Source organism: Chiloscyllium plagiosum, chromosome 7 (assembly GCF_004010195.1).
Source record: "Chiloscyllium plagiosum isolate BGI_BamShark_2017 chromosome 7, ASM401019v2, whole genome shotgun sequence".
Taxonomy (NCBI): domain Eukaryota; kingdom Metazoa; phylum Chordata; class Chondrichthyes; order Orectolobiformes; family Hemiscylliidae; genus Chiloscyllium; species Chiloscyllium plagiosum.
The window spans coordinates 47,495,159-47,516,842 of record NC_057716.1 but is presented as its reverse complement, the minus strand read 5'-3'; the positions used below and the strand labels follow the sequence as shown (position 1 = coordinate 47,516,842).

Genomic DNA, 21,684 nt, shown 5'->3' with positions numbered 1-21,684 from the left:
AGGACCTTGGTAAGGCCACATTTGGAGTACTGTGTGCAGTTCTGGTCGCCTCATTTTAGGAAAGATGTGGAAGCTTTGGAGAGGGTGCAGAGGAGATTTACCAGGATGGTGCCTGGAATGGAGAATAGGTCGTACGAGGATAGGTTGAGTGCGCTAGGCCTTTTCTCACTGGAACGGCGAAGGATGAGGGGTGACTTGATAGAGGTTTATAAGATGATCAGAGGAATAGATAGACAGTCAGACATTTTTTTCCCCGGGTACAACAGAGTGTTACAAGGGGACATAAATTTAAGGTGAAGGGTGGAAGGTATGGGGGGATATCAGGGGTAGGTTCTTTACCCAGAGAGTGGTGGGGGCATGGAATGCGCTGCCTGTGGGAGTGGCAGAGTCAGAATCATTGGTGACCTTTAAGCGGCAATTGGATAGGTACATGGATAGGTGCTTAAGTTAGGACAAATGTTAGGCACAACATCGTGGTCCGAAGGGCCTGTTCTGTGCTGTATTGTTCTATGTTCTATGAGTGAGACTCAGCCATTAAATCACAATTGCAAGAGTAAAATTATAAATAGCACAGCCATAGAACTTCATTAAAAAATTTGAGCACAAGTGCAGGGCAGTGTGTTTTGGACAATGAAAGGTGTGAAAACATCCATGTCATTCATGAAAAAGTGGAAGAACTCTACCTTGATTGCAAAAGGTGAGAAAACCCTGAAAAAGGTAGGAATCCACCATTTAGATTATTAAAAATGGTGGGGAGACCCAGCACGCAATTCACATATACAGTATTGCATCAGAACAGAAATTAAAACCTTGAAAGTAGTACATTGTTACAGCACAGTCAACTAATAGAATTTAAAGTTTTACTGAACGATTTAATGCAGTACTACTTCAGAGTACAAAAGGACTGGAGGACAAAAAAATTATTACAATTGTGCTGTTGTACAATATCTAGCAAACTTTACAGCAGCATTGATGAATGCAAGAATGCATGTTTAGAATTAGGTTACAAACAATATAAAAATGCTACATGTTTGTAATCTTGTTGAAGAGCTTTACAGTAATAAGTATTAATAAGCCGACTGAGAGGAAATGAATGGAGAAATAATATTTCTGCGAAGTTTCAAGGTCAGAGTTGGACAATAGAGAACCAGATCAGCTATCTTGAAGGAGGCAGTTGTTAAGAACACAACTGTGTCAAAATTAAACACTGAGTTTGAAGCTGAACCAATTACTACAATATTGATTTCAGTGGTCCTATAGCATATTATAATATCAATTGTCAGAATATTAAAGTAAGCACAGGTTCTTTTGAACATGTCTGTAAAGCTTTTGATTATTACTGTGACTAAGGAGTTTTAAAATCAGAATAAGAGATAGAATGGTTGTTGGAATTCTTGATGAAACATAGTCAGATTTCTTACAGTCAAAAGAAGATTTAACTTTGGAGTAACATTTTCAAATTGTGCAAGAAGCAGAAGCGAGAAAGTCACAGATTTATCCTGAGATACAATACAATACTATATCCTTCTATTGTCACCTATACTCCATTGTAGCAGGACAGTGAAAAGTTTGTATAATGTCTCTCTTCTTATGGTGACATCTTAGGTACAAATACCTAGGTACAATTCTTGGATACAGCAGAGAAATAAAGCAGTTGCATTACTTACAGAGTTGAAAAAGAAGTTAAAACACAGTTGAACAATTTAGTAAGATAGAAAATTTCAAATGGTCTTTACAGTGTAACATCTTAGCACAGAGCCTCCGCATGTGGTCTGACCACTTACGCCAGACCCCAGTCCAACAACCATTCCCACTCTGCTCCAAGCCCCAGTCTGCTCTGCACTGGCACTCAGCTGCTCCAAGCTTAGTGCCACAGCTGCCTCCCCCACGCAGGTCTCCACCCAGGACTCGCTGCTTGCGTGCTGCTCCAAGGCTGCTTCTCAATGTGTTGTTCTGGGGCTGCTTCCCCACACTGCTCTGGGGCTCACCACCCATGTGCTGTACCAAAGGTTCATAGCCTATGCATGCTCCACAGCAGAAGAACAATCCTACTTCAGGACAGCAGCAGAACCTATCCAATATTTAGGACACTGTAAATAGACATGTGCCTAGCCAACACAGCAGATGCTTGGAAATTTGTGGAATTGTGGAAAGTGAGGAACGTTGTCAAAAGATATAGGAGAAACTGAGGACTGCATATGCTGGAGATCAGAGTCAAGGGTGTGGTGCTGGAAAAACACAGTTGGTCAGGCATCATCCAGCTCATCGGATGCTGCATGACCAGCTGTGCTTTTCCAGCACCACACTGTCAAAGGATATAGCAGGATATAGATTAGTTGGAAAGTTGAACTGAGAAAAGACAGATGGAGCTTAATCCAGACAAGTGTGAAATGATGCATTTTAGGAGTTGAAAGACAAAAGTTTGAAATACAAAAGAGTTGAAATACATTAATTGCAGCATTTTTAACAGCATTGATATACAGAGGGATCTTGGGGTCCAAGTCCACAGCTCCCTGACAGTGGCCAAACAAGTGAATTAGGTGATAAAGAAGGTCTTTGTTATGTTTGCATTCATCGGTCGGAGGATTAAGTATAAAAGCTAGCAAGTTATGTTGCAGCTATATAAGACTTTAGTTCGGCCACATATGGAGTATTGTGTGCAGTTCTGATCCCCACACAATAGGAAGGATGTGAAGGTTTTGAGAGGGTGCAAAAGAAGTGTTAACCAGGATGTTGCCTGGATTGGAATATTAGCTATAAGGATTGAACAAACTTGGATTGTTATCATTACTGCATTAGAGACTGAGCAGCGACCTTATAGAATTATATGTAATTATGAGAGCATGGGTAGGATGGATTGTTAAAGTCTTTGTTCCACGGTGGAAATATCAAATACAAGGGCATAGGTTTAAGGTGAGAAGGAGAAAGTTTAAAGAAGATGTTTGAGGCAAGTTTTCACAAAGTGGATGGTAGGTTGCAGATGCAGACCGGTAGCAAAGTTTAAGAGGCAAGGAATAGAGGATTACAGATCACATGCAGGCAGATGGGATTTGTTTAGAATGGCACCATTGTCAGCAAAGACATGGTGGACCAAAGAGCCTGTTCCTGTGCTGCATTGTTCTATGTTCCAGCACAGTAAGACAATACAGCATCGCAGAAAAACAATGCTTAGCCATGACAAACAGGTATTATATTTGTAAACTGAAGGTCACATCCCAAAAATGTACAAAAGTAAGACAGTTTCAAAACAGTAAAGCACTGGTGATCATACACAAAGGTGTGTACATGGTAGAGCTTCCACCATTATTAGAAAAAGTACCTATATTAGACAATATACCTTCATAGAAAAGATACCAGAGGCTTTCCTTGGAGGAATCATTGCTTTGAATGAAAATAGCGATTCAATCAACTCAACTTTCAAAGTTAATTTATATCAATGGGGATCTGGCTAATACAACAATAACTGATACAACAATAACTTGATACAACAATAACTGTCACTATCCTTTCAGATCAGATGCTATGGCTGAAGAGGTTACAGCCATCATGATTAATTTACATGGCCAAGATAGAGCAACTTGTAAGATTAAATGTATAGTATAAATAACATTGCAACTCAGACAATGTATAAGAATTTAAAATGTTTATGGTGGCTCACAATCAACACTCCCCAATTTTGAGCCTATGAGCACATACTGGCTTCAACATTCTTGCAGTAGCAGAAGTATTCAACTGGAGTCAAGAGAATAACTAGGTCAGAAACAATCCATTGTTGACTGACTGGTTAAGCAGCAACTAGTAGAAGACTTCACTGGATTTCCTAGACTAATTGTGGAACTCAAACTGAAGGAAGAATCTAGTTGAGATTTCCTTTCTGGGCATAAGAGAATCGTAACCATGGTGTCAGTGACAAAGATGTCCCAGACTTTACAGTTCTGGTGAAAACGTTCAATCCTTCATTTTCTAAAATAGAGAAGTTCACGCGAGTGACAAAGGTAATGCTGAGTGAACAGCAGTCTTCCAGTAATGACAAACAATTGAGGAAAATGAGCTACATATGACCCCGTGGAAGTTGGACCAACATCCACAGATGTCAAACATGGCTCAAAAGCTGATGCCTGACTTGGTTATTTAGGATGCTTCATAAAAGAGAATACCAGATCTAATTTATGACATATTCCAAGTCATAGCAGAGATGAAAACAGGTTAGACGTTCCTCTGCTTTGACAGCTGAGATGCCATGACAGACAACCTCTGGGTCTGACTTCTATAAATGTTTGACTAAAGACTGTCACATCTATATGGGCAAATGCAGACTCAGTCAGTGGGGCAAGAAACAGGACACAGGGCTGAGATTGTGTAGGAAGAGGGGGAACAAAGCATGAGAAGTGCATATGCCTGGAGCTGCTTCCATGTTCACTCTCTCCATCTTCCCTCTCAAGAACTACCTGCCTTCCAGCAACTAGCTGGAGAACACTGGGCTGCAGTTTAGTGAGGTATTGATCATGCATCGTGAGACTTTCCACAATTTGGTTATGTGTGTAGACTTTCATGTGATCCAACATGCACATCACCTGCTGCATCCGAATTTTCACACAGGTGGACACTGAGCTTTCTATGGAAATGGACATCAGTGCAAATCCCTGAGATATCATGGCACTCATGCTGGAGATGGACCCCTCCAATTTCTCTCCAGGGATGCACATTAACTTTAGAAATGCTGACAGAACTACATCCATTTCTTCTTGCTGATCATTTCAGCTGAGCCAAATTTGGAGGGTCCTGCACTTGAGTCTCTGACAGACTCTCCACTGCTGTCTATTTTTCAGCCCCTGAGAAGTGCTATGAGGCAAATTTTAGGGAAATTGGAGTGAGGTGTCTGCAACCTCCAAGTATCCTATCACTTACTTTTCCTTACCTAATTATGTTAAGAAACCCTTTGCAGCACCGAGTCCAACCCCGAGGGATCACATCTCTCCTTTTTCACAACTGCTCCATTCCTACGTGTTTGATTTGGAGCTGGTCTCTTCATGCTATCTGCAGATCTTCTAGTCCTCAACATATTCAGCAGCAGTTTCATCACACAGCTCAATATTAGCGTTCTTCTGGAAATTATTTCTTATTCTGCAGTTTTTAAAGAAATGCTTGATGCAACCATTCTAGCATTGACGCTGTCCCTTTGAATTGAGAGGCTTCCATTGAGAGATGCAAGTTATTAAGCCACAGTCGGTCAGTAATCAGGAGCCCCAAAAGCAGGATATTAATTCTGTAGCTGAGTTAAACATCTACAGCAAAACTGATGGAAATAATGGGCTCCTGAACTGTTGCAGTCACATCAACTCATCATTTGCCACACCCCATCCCCTGCTGTGAGGAGGAGGGAGGGAGGGAGGGAGCAGGTGGATTGCCAGAATGAAATTCTCCTCTTTTGTGTCTCAATACTGCTTTTATAATTTAACTGGTTGAGAAAACACACATTCGCATATGCCCAGATTCTCTGTAGAGGGCATATGCTCTATCAGGTTTCTGATGACTATCTGTTGCCATGCAACAGTCCAAAAAAAAAGTCTTTGGGCAGATGTACGCATAATGAATGGAAAATGCCATTTGAGCGCTGCTGGTTGTAAAATCTGGACCAAACTCTTGATGTACTTATATTTTTGCAAAAACTGTAACTATTTCTTCCTTTTAATATTACAGTGTTCCAGATTTATGTAGTTGGTGTCTCCTGGGGTTAAACTTGACTATTTAAAATGATCTTCAATACATTTGACAGCTGATACAAATGGAAATTAAATGTTTCGGTTATTATTTATTTTTATTGTTTCTAATTTTTGAGTTCAATGTCACTAGGTGGAATAAATTGGAGCTGCTGTTTACTTCAGTAACACCAACAAAACCCAATAACCTTAAGACAAAACAAACCTAACTTGAGGACATTGAAATAGTTAATTGCATCCATGTCAAAACAACATTGTTTTCTATCTGGAGTCTCCCTTCAGCTCATACAATTGAAAGATGGCTATACAGATGCAAATATCTGAATTTGGAGGAAGAATGTAGAGAGAGAACTATCAGCACAGCTGCTGTCAGCCACAAAAACAGTCATGAGCATTACACTACTTAAGTAGCACACTAGGCTAGGCATATTAGCTAAGGAGTAGATACAGGCACTTAGGGGATAAATGCAAACTCTGGAGCTGCAAGATCTGAATTTTCCTAGTCTATTCTGTATTTGCTGAGTGGAGGGAACACAGGCAAAATGGTAGGGAATGCATCAGAACTACAACCTAAAGTTTTCCCTGCAGTGTGCTAGATTACCCATGGTAGTAACATTTCCTATCCCTGCAGGAACTTTTCTGATATCAGGAAGGCCTCCCATTCTGTGGGAAGACTGCCCAGTGAAGCCTGGCTACCTCGCAACAAGTTCTGGAAAAGGGGCTTTTCTTTATGAAAATTCCATGGTGTTTCAAGAGAACACCTAACAGCAATGTCAGCCTCTGTGGCAAAGATGTCATATGCACACCAACTTGTGTCCATATCAATCACCAGAACTGACCGCTTCCCCCAAACTTCTCAATGGCTCCCAGTTTGTCCCTGTTCAAGGGATCCCTGCACTGAGGCATTGTCTCCCTGGTGTTGGGTCACTGTGCTTAACTAATCAGCAGCTTGGTGGCTTCTTGATGGGCTACTAGCAGTAATGTTACCTTGGGTCCCACTGCCCACTGAAATAGGGCAACCATCATTACCCAAAAAATTCAATCCCTCTTTCAACAAAGTTTTTTTTAAGAAATTCTCAAACCTAGCAAAAGAATTATAAAAACATATTTTGGTGCAAAACTAAAAATTGGTTAAAACGCTTAAGATCCCTACCTCATGAAATTGAATAATATTTATAACCCAAGCACAGAGTCCAGCAGCAACTGATGACTTTGTACGTACAAACTCTGGATTGAACTCAGGATCTTCAAGATATTCTTCCTTTATAACTTTAATAGTAGCTTCAGGTATGTGCTCTTTATCAAAGTTAACAATAGCCTGTAGGAAATCATCCACCTGAGACAAAATTAAATCAATCAATTGAATGTTATAGAAGTAACTTAGCAACCTTCTCTGTTTAAAGGCACATGCACAACAATAAAGCAAACTAATTAAGCTTTTGTTATCTTAAATCATTATTTTAATGTTAAACACTTTTAAGATTGCTTTCATTTTAGTTGATTTTAGAGATCTTAATGTATTACTATCAATGTAGTTAGATTCCCAGCAAATAAGCTGTCATTTTACTACCTGTTAATGCAAAGTGCGCACCAATGTAAAAATGGCAGATTAGGTTGATCTGATATCCGACTCCCAAGTGCTTTGAGTGAAGAGTCATAAAGCTTAAGCTACACAATCTTGATACAAGGTCCCTGAAAACTTTGCAAATATACTTTTGGCAGTTTTATTGCAAAGGAAAAGTAATGATCATGTTATGCTCTCCTGACATTATTAAAAAGCAGTCTGGTGTGTGGACATTGTTGAGTGGCAAGGATTTGTTTTGTCATGGAGTTCAGTGCAATCCTTAGTGAGATGCAACAAGCAGCATGGTTTAGTTTTCAAATGTAGATCAAAGTCTTGAGATACAGGCTGAGGCTGGTATCTGCAAAACAACTGCAGTTTGAAGTTGCTAGACAAAAACAATAAATTTTATTTGCTGTAATTTTGATTTTGACTTAACGATGTCTGTTTTTGTTTTAGTTTCTTTTAGTTGCAGGGGCATGACATGAAGTCATGCTGTGTATTTTACTTTTTCAGGGGTATAGTACTGATGTTTACTCTACTTAATAAGGCTGGATCAAAAATAATTATTGTTAATGATGGCAATGAGTAATTACAATAAAAAGTGATTGCAGATGTGTTTGAAAGCCTAGCCCTGGGGATAAGCATACAGAACTACATTGTTAGACAGAAATGTAAATCAAATTGATTAAATTAAAATGCATTAAGTCTGCTATTTGTTAACCATGTAAGTATTCTAGTAATAATTCTTGCACATTTTATTTGGATCTGTATTGGTTTTAAAATTGCCTTAAATGTTCTTCTTAGGAAACCCAGAAATGTATATATCAGTAAACTGAATGAAAATAAATGATGTGAATGGATATAAACTGTGTTTGTAAGACAGCGACCATACACACAGATGAAGTTTGGTGATGATGGTGGTGGTTGGGGAAGGGTACGGCAGGGCGGTGGGGGGATTGCAGATGTTGGTGTAGGGTGTGGCCTCAAGTACTGCCAATCTTGTTTCAAATGGAAATATACAGGTAGCATCACATTCTTGATAAATAACTTCAAATTAGGTACAAATTAAAACTACACATTTTGGCACAGTTCAGTACATATACCTCACAATGTAAATATCAGATGTCCATTCTTAAGCTTTTTAGTTTGAATACAATTCAAAAAATGTAATCCTTTAACATACTTAAAGAAAGAATGGACAAAACATACAATCAGTGACCATTATATTGTATACTGTGAAAATAGCAAAAGAATATTTAAAATACATTTAGACATTACCAGGTATTTTGTTCAATTGGATATAGTGTACATGAACTTGACACTATAAAGAACCAAATATGAAGTTCAAGCAATGCAGTATTCAAATTTTATTAATTTTGTACTAAGCAGTTCTATTATAACATGTTAACTCATATTTTCATGAACACATAAATCAACATGCTAGTCTTTTTATGCAGAATCAATTATCAGCATCCCCATAGTGTGAAGAGAATCAATTATAAAAATCCGTGATTATGACTGCACAGAATAATTTGTCTGTTAATGATTTTATTTCCAGACCAAAGACTTTTCAATGTGATATTTAGTAAATTTTCTTCACATATTAAGGTTGCAGGCCTTATCAGCAAAAATTACTTCAGTGAATTATTTCTACATATGTTTATAAATACATTCTCTTAACTTATGTTTCATTTAAATGTAGAACAAATCTATAGCATGCCCAGAAATATTTTAGTTGGCATTTTGTTGGCAGCTGAATTATTTGTGGCATTGTGAAATTCAAATTATAAATGCAGCATAATAAAAAGAAAATGAGAATAATATATTGAACTGTTTCACAGTGTAAAAATGCTGAATTTAACTTTAGATTTGTCTTACTATCATACTAATACTAACATTATCTTGATTTTAAAAATTGAATTATGTTTTTAACTTAGAAGTACTGACATCTGATTAATAATATTAGGTTACCTTGTTTAACAACATCTTAGCCGTTTTCCAGCTTCGATCTTTCGGAATTTTCCCATTTGGAGCTAAAAGCACCTGAACTGCAGCAGTAACATTGGTAACAATGGCAGGTGGATTTGAAAAAGTTCGTAATTCTGTCAAATTTGACTATAAATAGGAAAAAAAAACAAAATGTTCTGTAATTTAAGAAAAAATGCTAATGATGCTTCCTGAAAGTATTGTAGGCTGGTCTTCATACCCTGTTTAGTATGTTCAAGGCAGCATTTGCAGCACAAAGTGCAGGCTCAGCTTTAGCAAGGTCTTCTTCAGATTGTTGCTGTTGCTTAGACACTTCTGCTCGGATGGCAGTCACCTGCAATAATACTTGAAGGTTTATTGTTACTTGACTTATATTATCTTCTTTAAAATTCAAGTTTGTTGCATGTAACAAGATACTTGGCCAATTTTCTCTAAATCATATTATAGCTTTCGTTAATTTAAAAAAACATTGTAAGTCTATCATTTGGGTTTTACTTTTCCAATTTGAATACATTACTATATTATTGCACTTTTAATTGTCTATTTTCAGAAATGCAAGTCTTCAAGATATGCTGTTAAATATTACACCAATAAAGGAAAGCAGTATCCAATTATATGTGATTTATGTAAATGATTTCATAAATACTGATCAATTAGTATAATCTTATGCATTTTACCTTTGTATTTTACCATCTCACAAAAACAGAGGCATGTTCATTTTGGTTAAAAAGAAGTCTGGCTAAAACATTCTCTGTGATCACTAATTCTATAGGTATGCAATTTATGAACTACATTGAAAACCTCAGCAACTACTTTTTAAAAACGCATATTCTTGTGTACAAAATGTCTGGACAAACTGTCCTCATTCATGCATATACCCTTTGCTCTTCAGCATCAGCAATCGCTTTCTCTTGATTCAGCTTCTCAGTCTGCTGCCCTACTTTGGTGATCAGTGCCTCAGCATCTTTGTTCCTTTGGTGAAGTTCCATTTCTTGAATAGCTAGTTTTGCCTTCAGAACATCTACCTAGATAATTAAAACCAAGACATGCACTGTTTTTTAAAAAGGACTATGGTAACTGAGCTTTTAATTTTATTATATAATGAGACAATCCATTATCTTTAGGGTCAGAAAGTTAAAAGCAGTTGGTATTTGGGGAACTGTAAAGAATTCCTTTGTGCCTTGGTTAAGCAGTTTAATTATTTTCAGTCCTCCATGGCTACATTCAAAGTTATATATTTCTCCCCTAATACACATGAGAAAAATGGCCACGATAAGCAGTAACGGATGCTACTTTTGGCTTAGTTACATAAATCATAGCATTAAAATTACTTAATCCTTACTAAATTTTGTAAATATAAGATATACCTTTTCACACTCAGCTATGCAATTATGTCCATGACAATTTTTGTTCCAACACTCACTTGTGAAGCTGTAGTTTGTAGTTTTTGAAGACCATTCTCCAGGCGCTCCTTCTTTTGTGTTAGTTCTTTTCTTTTCTTATTCAGCAGGTTTTCATACAATTTAATTTGTTCTAGGAAACTTTTTGGAGTGGTATAGTTGTAATGTTTTTCACTCTGCTGATATTTCACACTAACATCATTCACACATATGTGTGCATAAGCAATAAACTGGGCAATAGAAGATTTCATTTCAGTCTAGAAGATAAACAAAATAGTAGGAAAGTGATTATTGTAAACTGTAAAAAAACGCATCACCTCTTACAGACAACACTAAAGTACTTATAAGTGTATTAAATCATTTTTTGTATTATTTTTCAGTACACTGCATAAATTAGCTAAATTAGATCAGTGTAAATGTTAACTGTATAAATTAATAGAGCATTTAAAAATAGCTACAGAATGAGTAGACAGGTTTATAGTAACAATAAAATGTGGACATATATGCATTAATAAATACACTTAACTTTAGTCATTAGTATGTGATGTATTTTGATCAGGATTATATGAAATGGTTTGAAATGCATTTACATTTAATTAAATCTTAATTCTGAATGCAACAAAAAGATATTATTGTTATGATGGGTGCCTTGTGATCTAATGATGCACCAGCAAATTTCTTGTCTGCAATATCAAGACATTATAAACTAACAACTTACTTTATAAGATTTAGCATTTTAGAGATAGATTCTATGAGGCGAAACAAAACTACAGAACTTTATTTTGGCCTATACACTATCACAAAACAAACATGAACATTACATGAAATGGCTACACTACATTATGAATAAAAAAATTATAAATTCTTCATCTATTTTGAAGAAAAATTAGATGAAACATAGTTTACTAAATATCGGCATTCTTCATTCCAATACTAAAAATATATAATACTTCTAGAATAATCAGCTACATTTCAAAGATCTCATTCGAAGAATCAAACAAATTCTTTGACATGCCATGCTGTTTATACAAATACTTTTTGCCCTATTTCTACTTTGCATGGAAAATGTATTTTCACAGTTGTCAGAATGATGGACAGGAAAAGAATGATCAGACTGTGGCTATGTGCATGTACTTATACACAATGGCACAGCAGGAGTCATGGTGTGTTGGTGAGACTAACTGTGCCCCGTTTTTGAACATATTAAGTTTGTCTCCAGGACACACATGGCTTCACTAGGGTGCCTAACCTCATTCATAATAGATGCTAATCTTTTCAGGGCTGACTGATGACAGCATTTCCTGCCCTTCACGGAATTAGAGCTGGGTTTTATCAAAGGACTAGAACTGCTTGCTAATTAGAGTAATTTCCTTCATCATGAATTATTTATTTCCATTGGTAACTGATCATTGCGTCATTAATGGGATATTCTAAACTCAGTTTTCACACTAATGCACACTGTATCATAAGTGTTTAAAAAACTCTTTAAAACATGCCTCCAGGTCCAATACATTCTGGGACAATATACTCCCATTTTAGATAAATTAACTGTCATTCTTCTTAACTTATTAAAAAATATGGGGTCAATTTAACTCTGACAAGCCATAAATTTCTATTACCTTATTGGAATGCAAGTAAAGTTAACAAACATGCAACTTCACTGAAGAAATCGGTTTTTAAATTTCTTAGGAATGTTAATGTAACATTTAATATTGCAAAAAACTGCAGGGTGCACAAATGATATGCAAAAACAAAATAATTTTGAGTCTGTAAATGTAACAAAAAAACTTGGATATGCATTTAAAGCAAGTTTACATTACATTACTCAGTAAAAAGGATTTTCTTAAGTTGTACTGTGAAATTCCACATGTAAAACAATTGTACTTCCAGTTAGATACCAAGATTTGCAGGATTGCAATTACTTGCATTCATATGAAATGAAGCTATATCAACAGCTAAACACAGGCAAAAAACATCCAGATGTCACCTTTGTATTGTTTCAGTGGAATTAATAACTGTAATATTTCAGTATTAAGGTTCTATAATATGCAATAGACTAACGTATTAATTTTTGAACTATATCAGGAAAGACTATGAATAGTGGATATTACAGCATTACTATAAAAATATCCTTTCAACCAAGTGAAACTTTTGGTTGATCTGAGTTTTTTTTATGAAATGCTTTTCAGTTGTTGGTACTCTACTTAAAAATACACAAAACATTTGAAAATAAAATATCACTATCTATTTAAGTATCGGTAAATGCATCACTGGAAATTTGTACCCAAAAATTTCTAATGAGATCAATTCATGACCAACTTATTACAGAAATAATTTATTTGTTTGCCTTCTGGAATGAAATATCAGTTTACTTATCATTTATTGGGTCTACAGGGTTTGTTAGGAGGAAAATCAATTTTTAATTTCATGATTAAATAATTCTGTAGGTGAAAGACAGCAAACACTATCTTGCACAATATAATGCACAAACAACATGAAGTTTACCTCCAGTCCATCAATTTTTTCAATAGAACTATGGCTTACAGATTCCAGTGCTGTTTGAGGCCATGGATGAAACCAATCAATGGCTGTGCCATTCACTACAGCTGGGAATTTCCTTGCTCTCGTCCGAAGTACAGATCCCACAGGAGAAAAGCATAGAACAATCTGAAAAATACATGCTTACTATTAAAATTATGTGCAAGAGAAACATGCTTTAATGTTTGAGTTGTAGTTCCATACATTCAATTGACTGTTAGAAGAGTTTCTTCTATGGTGAAAAGGATTGGGTGTAACATGCAGTGAGGAGAGACATCAATGTTAATATTTATGAAACCGGACTAGAAACAGTATCCCTTGCAACTGTCATATTAATAGGCTGGCTCTACAGGTATAAACTACAGAAAAAGTGAACTATTTTGCAGTATGTCACATCAATGTTCATAACTTTGGGGAAAAGCTGCAGGAATCCTAAGAAAACAAAGCATTTATTTAGTTTTTCTGGGGTTGAGAGGCTTTTTCAATAAAGTTACAACAGACGAACGGATGATCCCCTGTGGAAACTGCCACCATTCATAATGGAAAATAGGTTGATGGTAAGCTTAATATAAAGATGTCCTTAGGACTTTTAAGTTGTCTTGAATTCAATTCCAGTTCTGTAATAAAGCAGTCATTGAGACAGCAAACATGGCAGAGAGAAATGTAATGGGAAACATCTGGGTTTCAAATTTTCAAAGATGTTAAATTGTTCTCCTCCTCAAAACACTACATTAAGTAGTTGAAAAAGCTGAGGGAAATTGCAATATTGTTTGTGTTGTGGATGTGTATGTTGATTTGTTTGTTTGGGATTCTATGCATCTCAGAATACAGTATTTGGTTCAAAATTATATTCAAACATCACTTAGTCATAAATTACTTACATTTAATTTAGCTGCAAAATTCGATTCCATAGCAGCCATACCTTCAGTATGGCCAAAATAGCATCCATGCTGCATAATCACATTTTAGATTAGATTAGATTGCTTTACAGATTACTTTACAGTGTGGAAACAGGCCCTTCGGCCCAACAAGTCCACACCGACCCGCCGAAGCGCAACCCACCCATAACCCTACATTTACCCCTTACCTAACACTACAGACAATTTAGCATGGGCAATTCACCTGACCTGCACATCTTTGGACTGTGGGAGGAAACCGGAGCACCCGGAGGAAACCCACGCAGACACGGGGAGAACGTGCAAACTCCACACAGTCAGTCGCCTGAGGCGGGAATTGAACCCGGGTCTCTGGCGCTGAGAGGCAGCAGTGTGCCACCGTGCCGCCCACTGGTACTGAAACAAAAACAGAGTGCCAAAGAAACACAGCAATTCTTGCAACATCTGTTGAGAAAAAGAGTTATGTTTTGAGTCTAGTGACCCTTTGTCAGAACTGTTCTTATGAAGGGGCAATGGACCTCTGTTTTGCTCTCAACAGATTCTGCCAGACCTACAGTGTTCCTCCGTTGCTCTGTTTTCATTTCAAATTCCCAGCATCCATACTTCTTTGTGTTTACTTCTGGTACTGGCTTTGCGGGGGGGTCATTTTGATCATAACATTAGCATGGGTGATGGGAGCATGCATTGGCATTAAGCAGAGTAGATAGATCATAACATCAGTTACTGATTTGATTGTAGCAGCCAGTATAATTTTTAACCTGAATATTCATTCTTAATAATTCAAGTTAGTTTTTCATTGTTTTCTATTAGCTGTTGCTGAGTTAGTCGAAGTGTCTGCAGTTTTTTTTCCTCTCACACTGATCCAGCTCCCTCAGAGGCAACTCTCAGAGTGACAGGTTCTTTGACATGCTCGGTGTTTTTTTTCCTCTTTTATTTACCTCACACTACCGCTTAACTGCTGTAGTGCTTATTTTCCCCAGCACCCATGTTGTGTGTGTGCAGGTGTGAAACACAGTGAAAGACACAAGGGTACAAATCTTTATTCAATTTCCACCACCAGGAAGAAAGGAAACACCCAAGTGGCCAGTGACAAGCAGTGCCCTTCTTATTGAAGGGCAATGCTGCATGATCAAACAGTGAAGGGGAGGGCAGAGACTGTCTGCAGTTTTATTCTGCACCTTAATTGATGAGGGGAATGTTTGACACCTGGTGAAGGCTTTGGTTCGAACTTCAACAGTTCTGCTTACATCAACCATGGGTGCTGTAGTTTCAATTTCACTCGGCTTATCAGTTGTATGCCACAGTGAGACCATGCTTTATATCAAAAATGATTCTTAAATGTACTTGCCAGAAACCACTAATTCATTTTTGTTTTAAAAGAGCTGAAGTCACATTCCAATCTTTTGAAATCAAAGTCTCAGAAATAGTTACATTTGCATCACTGTACATTCTATATTCTTAAATCACCTTAAATGTATAAAACCTGTCTGCAATACCTCAACAGGAACAATTAACTTGAAGGAGGGTAAAAGGTGACCATTTCCTTTCAACACATTATCAAAGCATCTCAACCAATGTCTGAATTAATGATTGATAGGGAAAAAGTCCTGAGATAAAATCCACAGAATTCCTATAGTGTGGAAACAGGCCATTTGGCACAAGTCCACACTGACTGTCTGAACAGCATCCCACCCAGACCCATCCTTTTACAGTATCCCAGTAACCCTGCATTTCCCACGGCTAATGCACCTAACCTAGACATTCCTGAACACTAATTTAGCACGGCCAAATCAACTAACCTCCATATCCTTGGACTATGGGGGGGAAACCGGAGGACCTGATGGAAACCCATACAAACACAGGGAGAATGTGCAAACCCCACTTAGACAGTTGCCCAAGGGTGGAATTGAGCCCAGGTCCCTGGCACTGTGAGGGAGCAGTGCTAACCACTGAGCCCCGTGCCCCCATCTAGAACCACTTGGATAATGGGACTCTGGTATTAAACAAGTGTGCCCAGATGTTTTCTAACCATGTAAGCCAGACATCAGAAATCTAATAGCCATGAGCATATTTGGATCACTGGGCATTTGGAGGGAGAGGGTTATGTGATAAGCCAATCTTTTCCTGTTTAACTATTTTGGCTGTAAGTCACAAGCATAAGCAGCACTGACAAAGCAAGACCTGAATGAATTCCTTTTCTCTCTCTCCATTCAACTTGCTGGTTTTGAACTTGCTGATGACTATGTACTGCAGACAGATTTTAAAGAACTGAACCTAGTGGTTGTTGTCTCCAGAAATAAAGAAAAATCAACGTCAACTTTATTACCATCTAATCAACAAACTCAGCAGAAGCACCCAGTTCAGCCTAAAATAACCAAAGTCACTAATCTTCAACATCAAATAACCAGACAGAGGATTTTTGAAATTATTCATTCATGGGATGCTGGAATTTATTGCCAATCCTAACTGCATAGAGTTATACATGACAGAAAGAAATTCTCCAGTCCAACTTGTCCATGTTGATCAGCTATCCATTCTGACCTAGTCCCATTTGCCAGCATTTGTTCCATATCCCTCTAAATCCTTCCTATGCATATATCCATCCAGATGTCTTTCAAATGTTGTAATTCTACCTGCCACCACTACTTCCTCTGGCAGCTCATTCCATACATGCACCACCCTCAGATCCTTTTTAAAACTCTCCCTCTCACCATAAATCTATACCCTCTCAATTTGAGCTCCCCCACCTGAGGAATTTGCCCTATTCATGTCCTTCATGATTTCATAAACCTCGATAAGGTCACCCCTCAGTCTCTGACACTCCAAAGAAAAATGCCCACAGCCTATTCAGCCTCTCCCTATAAACCAAACCTTCCAATCCTGGCAACATCTTTGTAAATCTTTTCTGCACCCTTTCAATTTCAACATTTTCCTAAAGCAGTGAGTCCAGAATTGAATGAAGTATTCTGAAAGTGGCCTCACCAATATCCTGCACATCCACAACATGACGTCCCAACTCCTATACTCAATGTTTTGACTAATGAAGGCAAGCATGCCAAATATCTTCTTTACCTCCCTGCCTACCTGCAACTCCTCTTTCAAGGAACTACAAACCTGCACTCCAAGGTCTCTTTGTCAGCAACACTCCCCAGGGCCTACCATTAAGTGTATACGTCCTGCCCTGGTTGCTTTATCAAAATGCAGCACCTCACATTTATTGAAATTAAACTACATCTGCTACTCCTCAGCCCATTGGCCCATCTGATCAAGATCCAGTTATAATCTGAGGTAGCCTTTTATGCTGTCCATTACACCTCCAATTTTGGTGTCATCTGCAAACTTGTTAACTATACCTCCATGTTAAATACTATAAATCGAATTCTCTTCCCTTTGGAAACGCAAAGTGTATCTAATATATCATTTTAAATCAAAGCCTGTTGTGCTCAACAAGCAGTGCTGAAGTGTTTATCAATGCCAATGCATCAGGAAAAAAAATTGGAAAGCATGAAGATATCACTTAAGACCACGTGAGGGAGACTTCAATTTTGGTAACATGCTTTATTAAAGAAACCATGATGTGGTGACGCCAATGTTGGACTGGAGTGGACAAAGTCAGAAGTCATACGACGCCAGGTTATAGTCCAACAGGTTTATTTAAAAGCACAAGCTTTCAGAGCACTGCTCCTTCATCGGGTAATGAAACAGCAGCGCTCTGAAAGCTTGTGATTTTAAATAATCTGTTGGACTACAACCTGAGGCAGGGGTGTAAGGAATGGGCCTGAGAAAAATTACAGGACATGATGGCAAAACTCAAATAAAACAACATGGAAATCAGACTGTAAGGCATATTCCTCACAATATTATTATTGCAATATGAATTTTCAAGTTGACAATGTGGGAGGTGGTAATGATGAGGCCCATTGTACATCATGGGCCCATGGAATCTGAGAGCTACGGATGGATCTGATAATTCAAGGAGTAAATGGATAGCTGTGGTTGATGCATATACTAATCATAATGAACAAAAAAAAAAGCAATTTCATCTTTGGATTATCTGCCGAAAGTAGGTTCCCATGTATTGTACCACCCAACAGTTAGATCACTGAAGAAAGATCACTTAGTGGGATAAGCAAAGTCGTTTGTGGGCACATGTAAATACTGGTTAAATATTCAGGAGGAAAGACAAGAGGCCAGAGCCATTGATTAGCTAAAGTCAGTTCAAGGTGGCGAATTCAAGTACTGGTAGTTCTCTTTATAACGCCATAGTTGTGTTCCAGTGAAACCTTGCTTAATAGAAAATGGCTTGATAGAAATAATGGGGCGTATGGGAAAAGTGGTGTTAGGGGCAGACCAGCAAAACATATCACTCACAATCACGCAAAGATCACCCAAAAGCCTAACACAAAGTATAGCACAGCCTGAATGAAGATTTAAATCACAATTATTAATGAAACAAAAGTATATTTAACATATTACATTGAAAAATATTGCTAATGCAGGGACAGAGGATCATCATCACCACCTTCAGGTGCAGTTGTGTTTGCAGAAATGGATGGCTGTGGTTGATTATCTTCTGGCTCTTTCTTGGTGGTTGGCTTAAAAAAGACATCCAGTTTTTGCTGCTTTGCCCTTTTCCTTCTGTCGTGAAGAAGTTGTTCATAGGGTACCAGATGATATTTTATTGAACAAACTGCTACCCTGCAGCATTCTGTGTTGTAGTCATTGTCCTCTAAGAGCAGCAACTGCCTCTCAATTTTCCTCAGGATAGAAGACAAAAGAGAAGTGGAAAGCTCTCATGGTCCTGTACGCTGGACTTCATTTTTTTCATCTCTAGTTTCTACTTCCCTCTCAGTGACAAGCTGTTGTAGATCAGCTGTAGAGGGATCTTCACAGTGGGATTTAATTAGCTCTTCAATAGCCTCACTTTCCACTTCTTCAAACCAACCTGTTTTGCAAGGGCAACACAATGCTCTTTGATTTTTGGGAGCTCTTCTGATGGTTCACATCTTTAAAATCTTGAAAAAAATCTGGGAGAAGCCACCACCAAACTGCATATAGACAGACCTTATTGACATCACCCTAAGCCTCCAAAATGTCAACAGCATTTTTGACGTTAAAGCTCTTCCAAAGTTGAAGAACCCTGTCCTATTATCCCAGTCAATAGCTGCAATCTGCCTATTGAATGTGTATCTCAAATAATAAGCTTTAAAAGCTGATATTTCACCCTGGTCCATAACTTGAATGAGAGAAGTTATGTTTGGAGGTAGTTTGTTTCAGAAAGGTCACCAATGGTGGCAGGCTGGCTTGGTGCATTATCCAGGGTGAGGAGAGCCTTGAAATCCAAATATTTTTGCCTCCAATACTGTCAAAAAACATCTTCCAAAACATCAACAATAAGGTCAGAAAACTTTTGCCCTGTCATCCAACCTTTTTTGGTTGACCTGAGGTAGACGCTTAGAGTCGCAATAAGGTAACTCTTCAAGGCTTATATATTGGCAGAGTAATACACTACCACAGGCTTAAGTTTTAAGTCACCACTTGCATTGACACACAGCAGAACAGCCATACAATCCTTTGCCACCTTAAAACTTGGAGTATGTGCTTCATTCTTAGAAATGTAGGTTCTTGCTAGCATTCACTTCCAGTATAAACTTGTCTCAACTAAATTGAAGATCTGATCCAAGGTGTAGCCTCCTTCATCAATTTTCATTACTATGAGAGGAAACACCAGCGTATGCTCCACGTCTGCACAAACAGATTCACCAATTAACTTTACATTATGGAATGCCCGGCGGTCCTTAAAAGCAATAAAACACCCACTGCTACCATTGAAGGCAAGACATCAGCAGGAGTTTGAACATTTTCCTTTAGATCTTCATAAATGGATAAGGCTTTCTCTTTTATGCTGAGAAAGATTGTCCCAGATCGCTTTTTGGTTTGATCTTCTAACCAAACTCATAAAAGCCTCTCCATCTCCTCAAGTTCCTTTAGCTGTGACCTCTCAGATTTGCCGGCATTAATCTTTTCAGCGTTGCCTCTAATGGTGCTTAAGGTAGACTCCCTCAATCTTGTTAAACGAGCCATATCACATATTCTCTCTTTATGCTCAAAATGCTTGATAATATCTAGCTTCTTTTCTATTGTTATAGCCTTTTTTTTTTGCACTCACCACCTGCAATTTTATTACCAGGATGCTTATTAACATTCTTGTCACTATTCTTGTCTTCATTTTTTGTCAAAGAAAGAGATAACCTAGAAGTAGTGTGCCTACCACAGGAATTTGCTCTCTTGGCAGCTGACACTGGCGCATGTGCAGAATAGCACATTAGGGAACAGTGCAGAGACTTCAGGGTAAACATCGATGCATGTGCAGAACAAAATGCATGAAACTACCACCGCTGGAATTGCACTTTTGGGAACAGAGGCAAGCATTCTCGAAAATATCATTCTCTAATGCCTCAGCGTCGTTATAGTCAAGTCACACTGCCAAAATGCACAAAATTCCTGATGAAGGGCTTCTGCCCAAAACGTCGATTCACTGCTCCTCGGATGCTGTCTGACCTGCTGTGCTTTTCCAGCAGTACACTCTCTACTCCAAAATGTGCAATATCCCAGAACTACCTGCAATAATTCAGGAGATATGACTAGGTAGTGGAAAAGGTCATGTAAAGTAAAAAGCAAAGATAGTAAACAGTCTGTGAGGAGTAATCTACAGACACCTGAATAAGGGAGAGGTACAGCCCAATAAGGGGACAGAATCACAAGTGCCAAACTTCTTAGAAGCAGATCAGAAGCAGAAGTCCCCTTGATGAAGACGTGTTTGTAGCCATCAATATATTAGAAGATAAAATAGTAATAGTTAGGCAAGTGGAAAGAATTTGTGTATACTCAGAGTTTGCAGATAATGGTCAACCTGCTTTGTCAGAAAGATGGAGCAGAACAGAACAGAAATCCTAATGAATAGAACCTACAATGTCAAGGCTGGGTTGGAAGCCAGAGGTTTTACAGAATGCTGACTCAACTACAGCTGTAAAAGTTATTTTGAATTTTATTTTGACTATTTTAGCTCCTGATTCATGGAGGTACAAGTCCATAGTTGTAAAAGCAATTTTCCTGCAAGGAACCTGCTTCAGAAAGAAAAGTTTATTCTTCTGAAGGAAGGAAGCATCTGACATAGAAGGGAAAATCTGGAAGTTTAACAAAACGCATTTTTGGTTTGAATGGTGTTTCCCTAGGAGAGTAATTTTTGGTAGAGGCCTTAAGTTAGTCTAACAGAACTCAAAGCTGATCCTGCATGACAAGTGGTAAAGAACTTTCAGGCAACTTTATGAGTCACATGGATGATCTCTACGAATAGCACTAATGAATTTGAAAAGAATGTTCTTGCTTAAATTTGGAAGAAGTTTTATTCATTCACAGGATGAGAATGTTGCTGGATAAACCAGTGTTTATTGCCCATCTCTAAGTGTTCAGAAGGCAGTTAAGGGTCAACAACATTGCTGTGAGTCCAAAGATACATAGGTCAGACTGCAAGGATGGCAGTTTCCCTCCCTAAACGACATTAGTGAATTAGATGGGTG

General features: G+C 37.9%; 1 protein-coding gene across 6 annotated transcripts in view; it reads right to left on the bottom strand.

Moving 5' to 3' along the window:
- Positions 1 to 21,684, bottom strand: part of dnah9l (dynein, axonemal, heavy polypeptide 9 like) — a 427,363-nt gene that overhangs the window by 129,015 nt on the left and 276,664 nt on the right. For all 6 annotated transcript variants that reach the window (XR_006312134.1, XM_043693606.1, XM_043693607.1 and 3 more), the window contains exons 56-61: positions 13,176 to 13,337; positions 10,694 to 10,927; positions 10,149 to 10,295; positions 9,491 to 9,604; positions 9,256 to 9,399; positions 6,874 to 7,056 (exon numbers count right to left, since the gene is read on the bottom strand). Coding sequence is in view for 5 of the 6 variants with exons in the window: in XM_043693606.1 (XP_043549541.1) it covers positions 6,874 to 7,056; positions 9,256 to 9,399; positions 9,491 to 9,604; positions 10,149 to 10,295; positions 10,694 to 10,927; positions 13,176 to 13,337 (984 nt within the window). In the remaining variant the exon portion in view is untranslated. The remainder of the gene's footprint in view (positions 1 to 6,873; positions 7,057 to 9,255; positions 9,400 to 9,490; positions 9,605 to 10,148; positions 10,296 to 10,693; positions 10,928 to 13,175; positions 13,338 to 21,684) is intronic.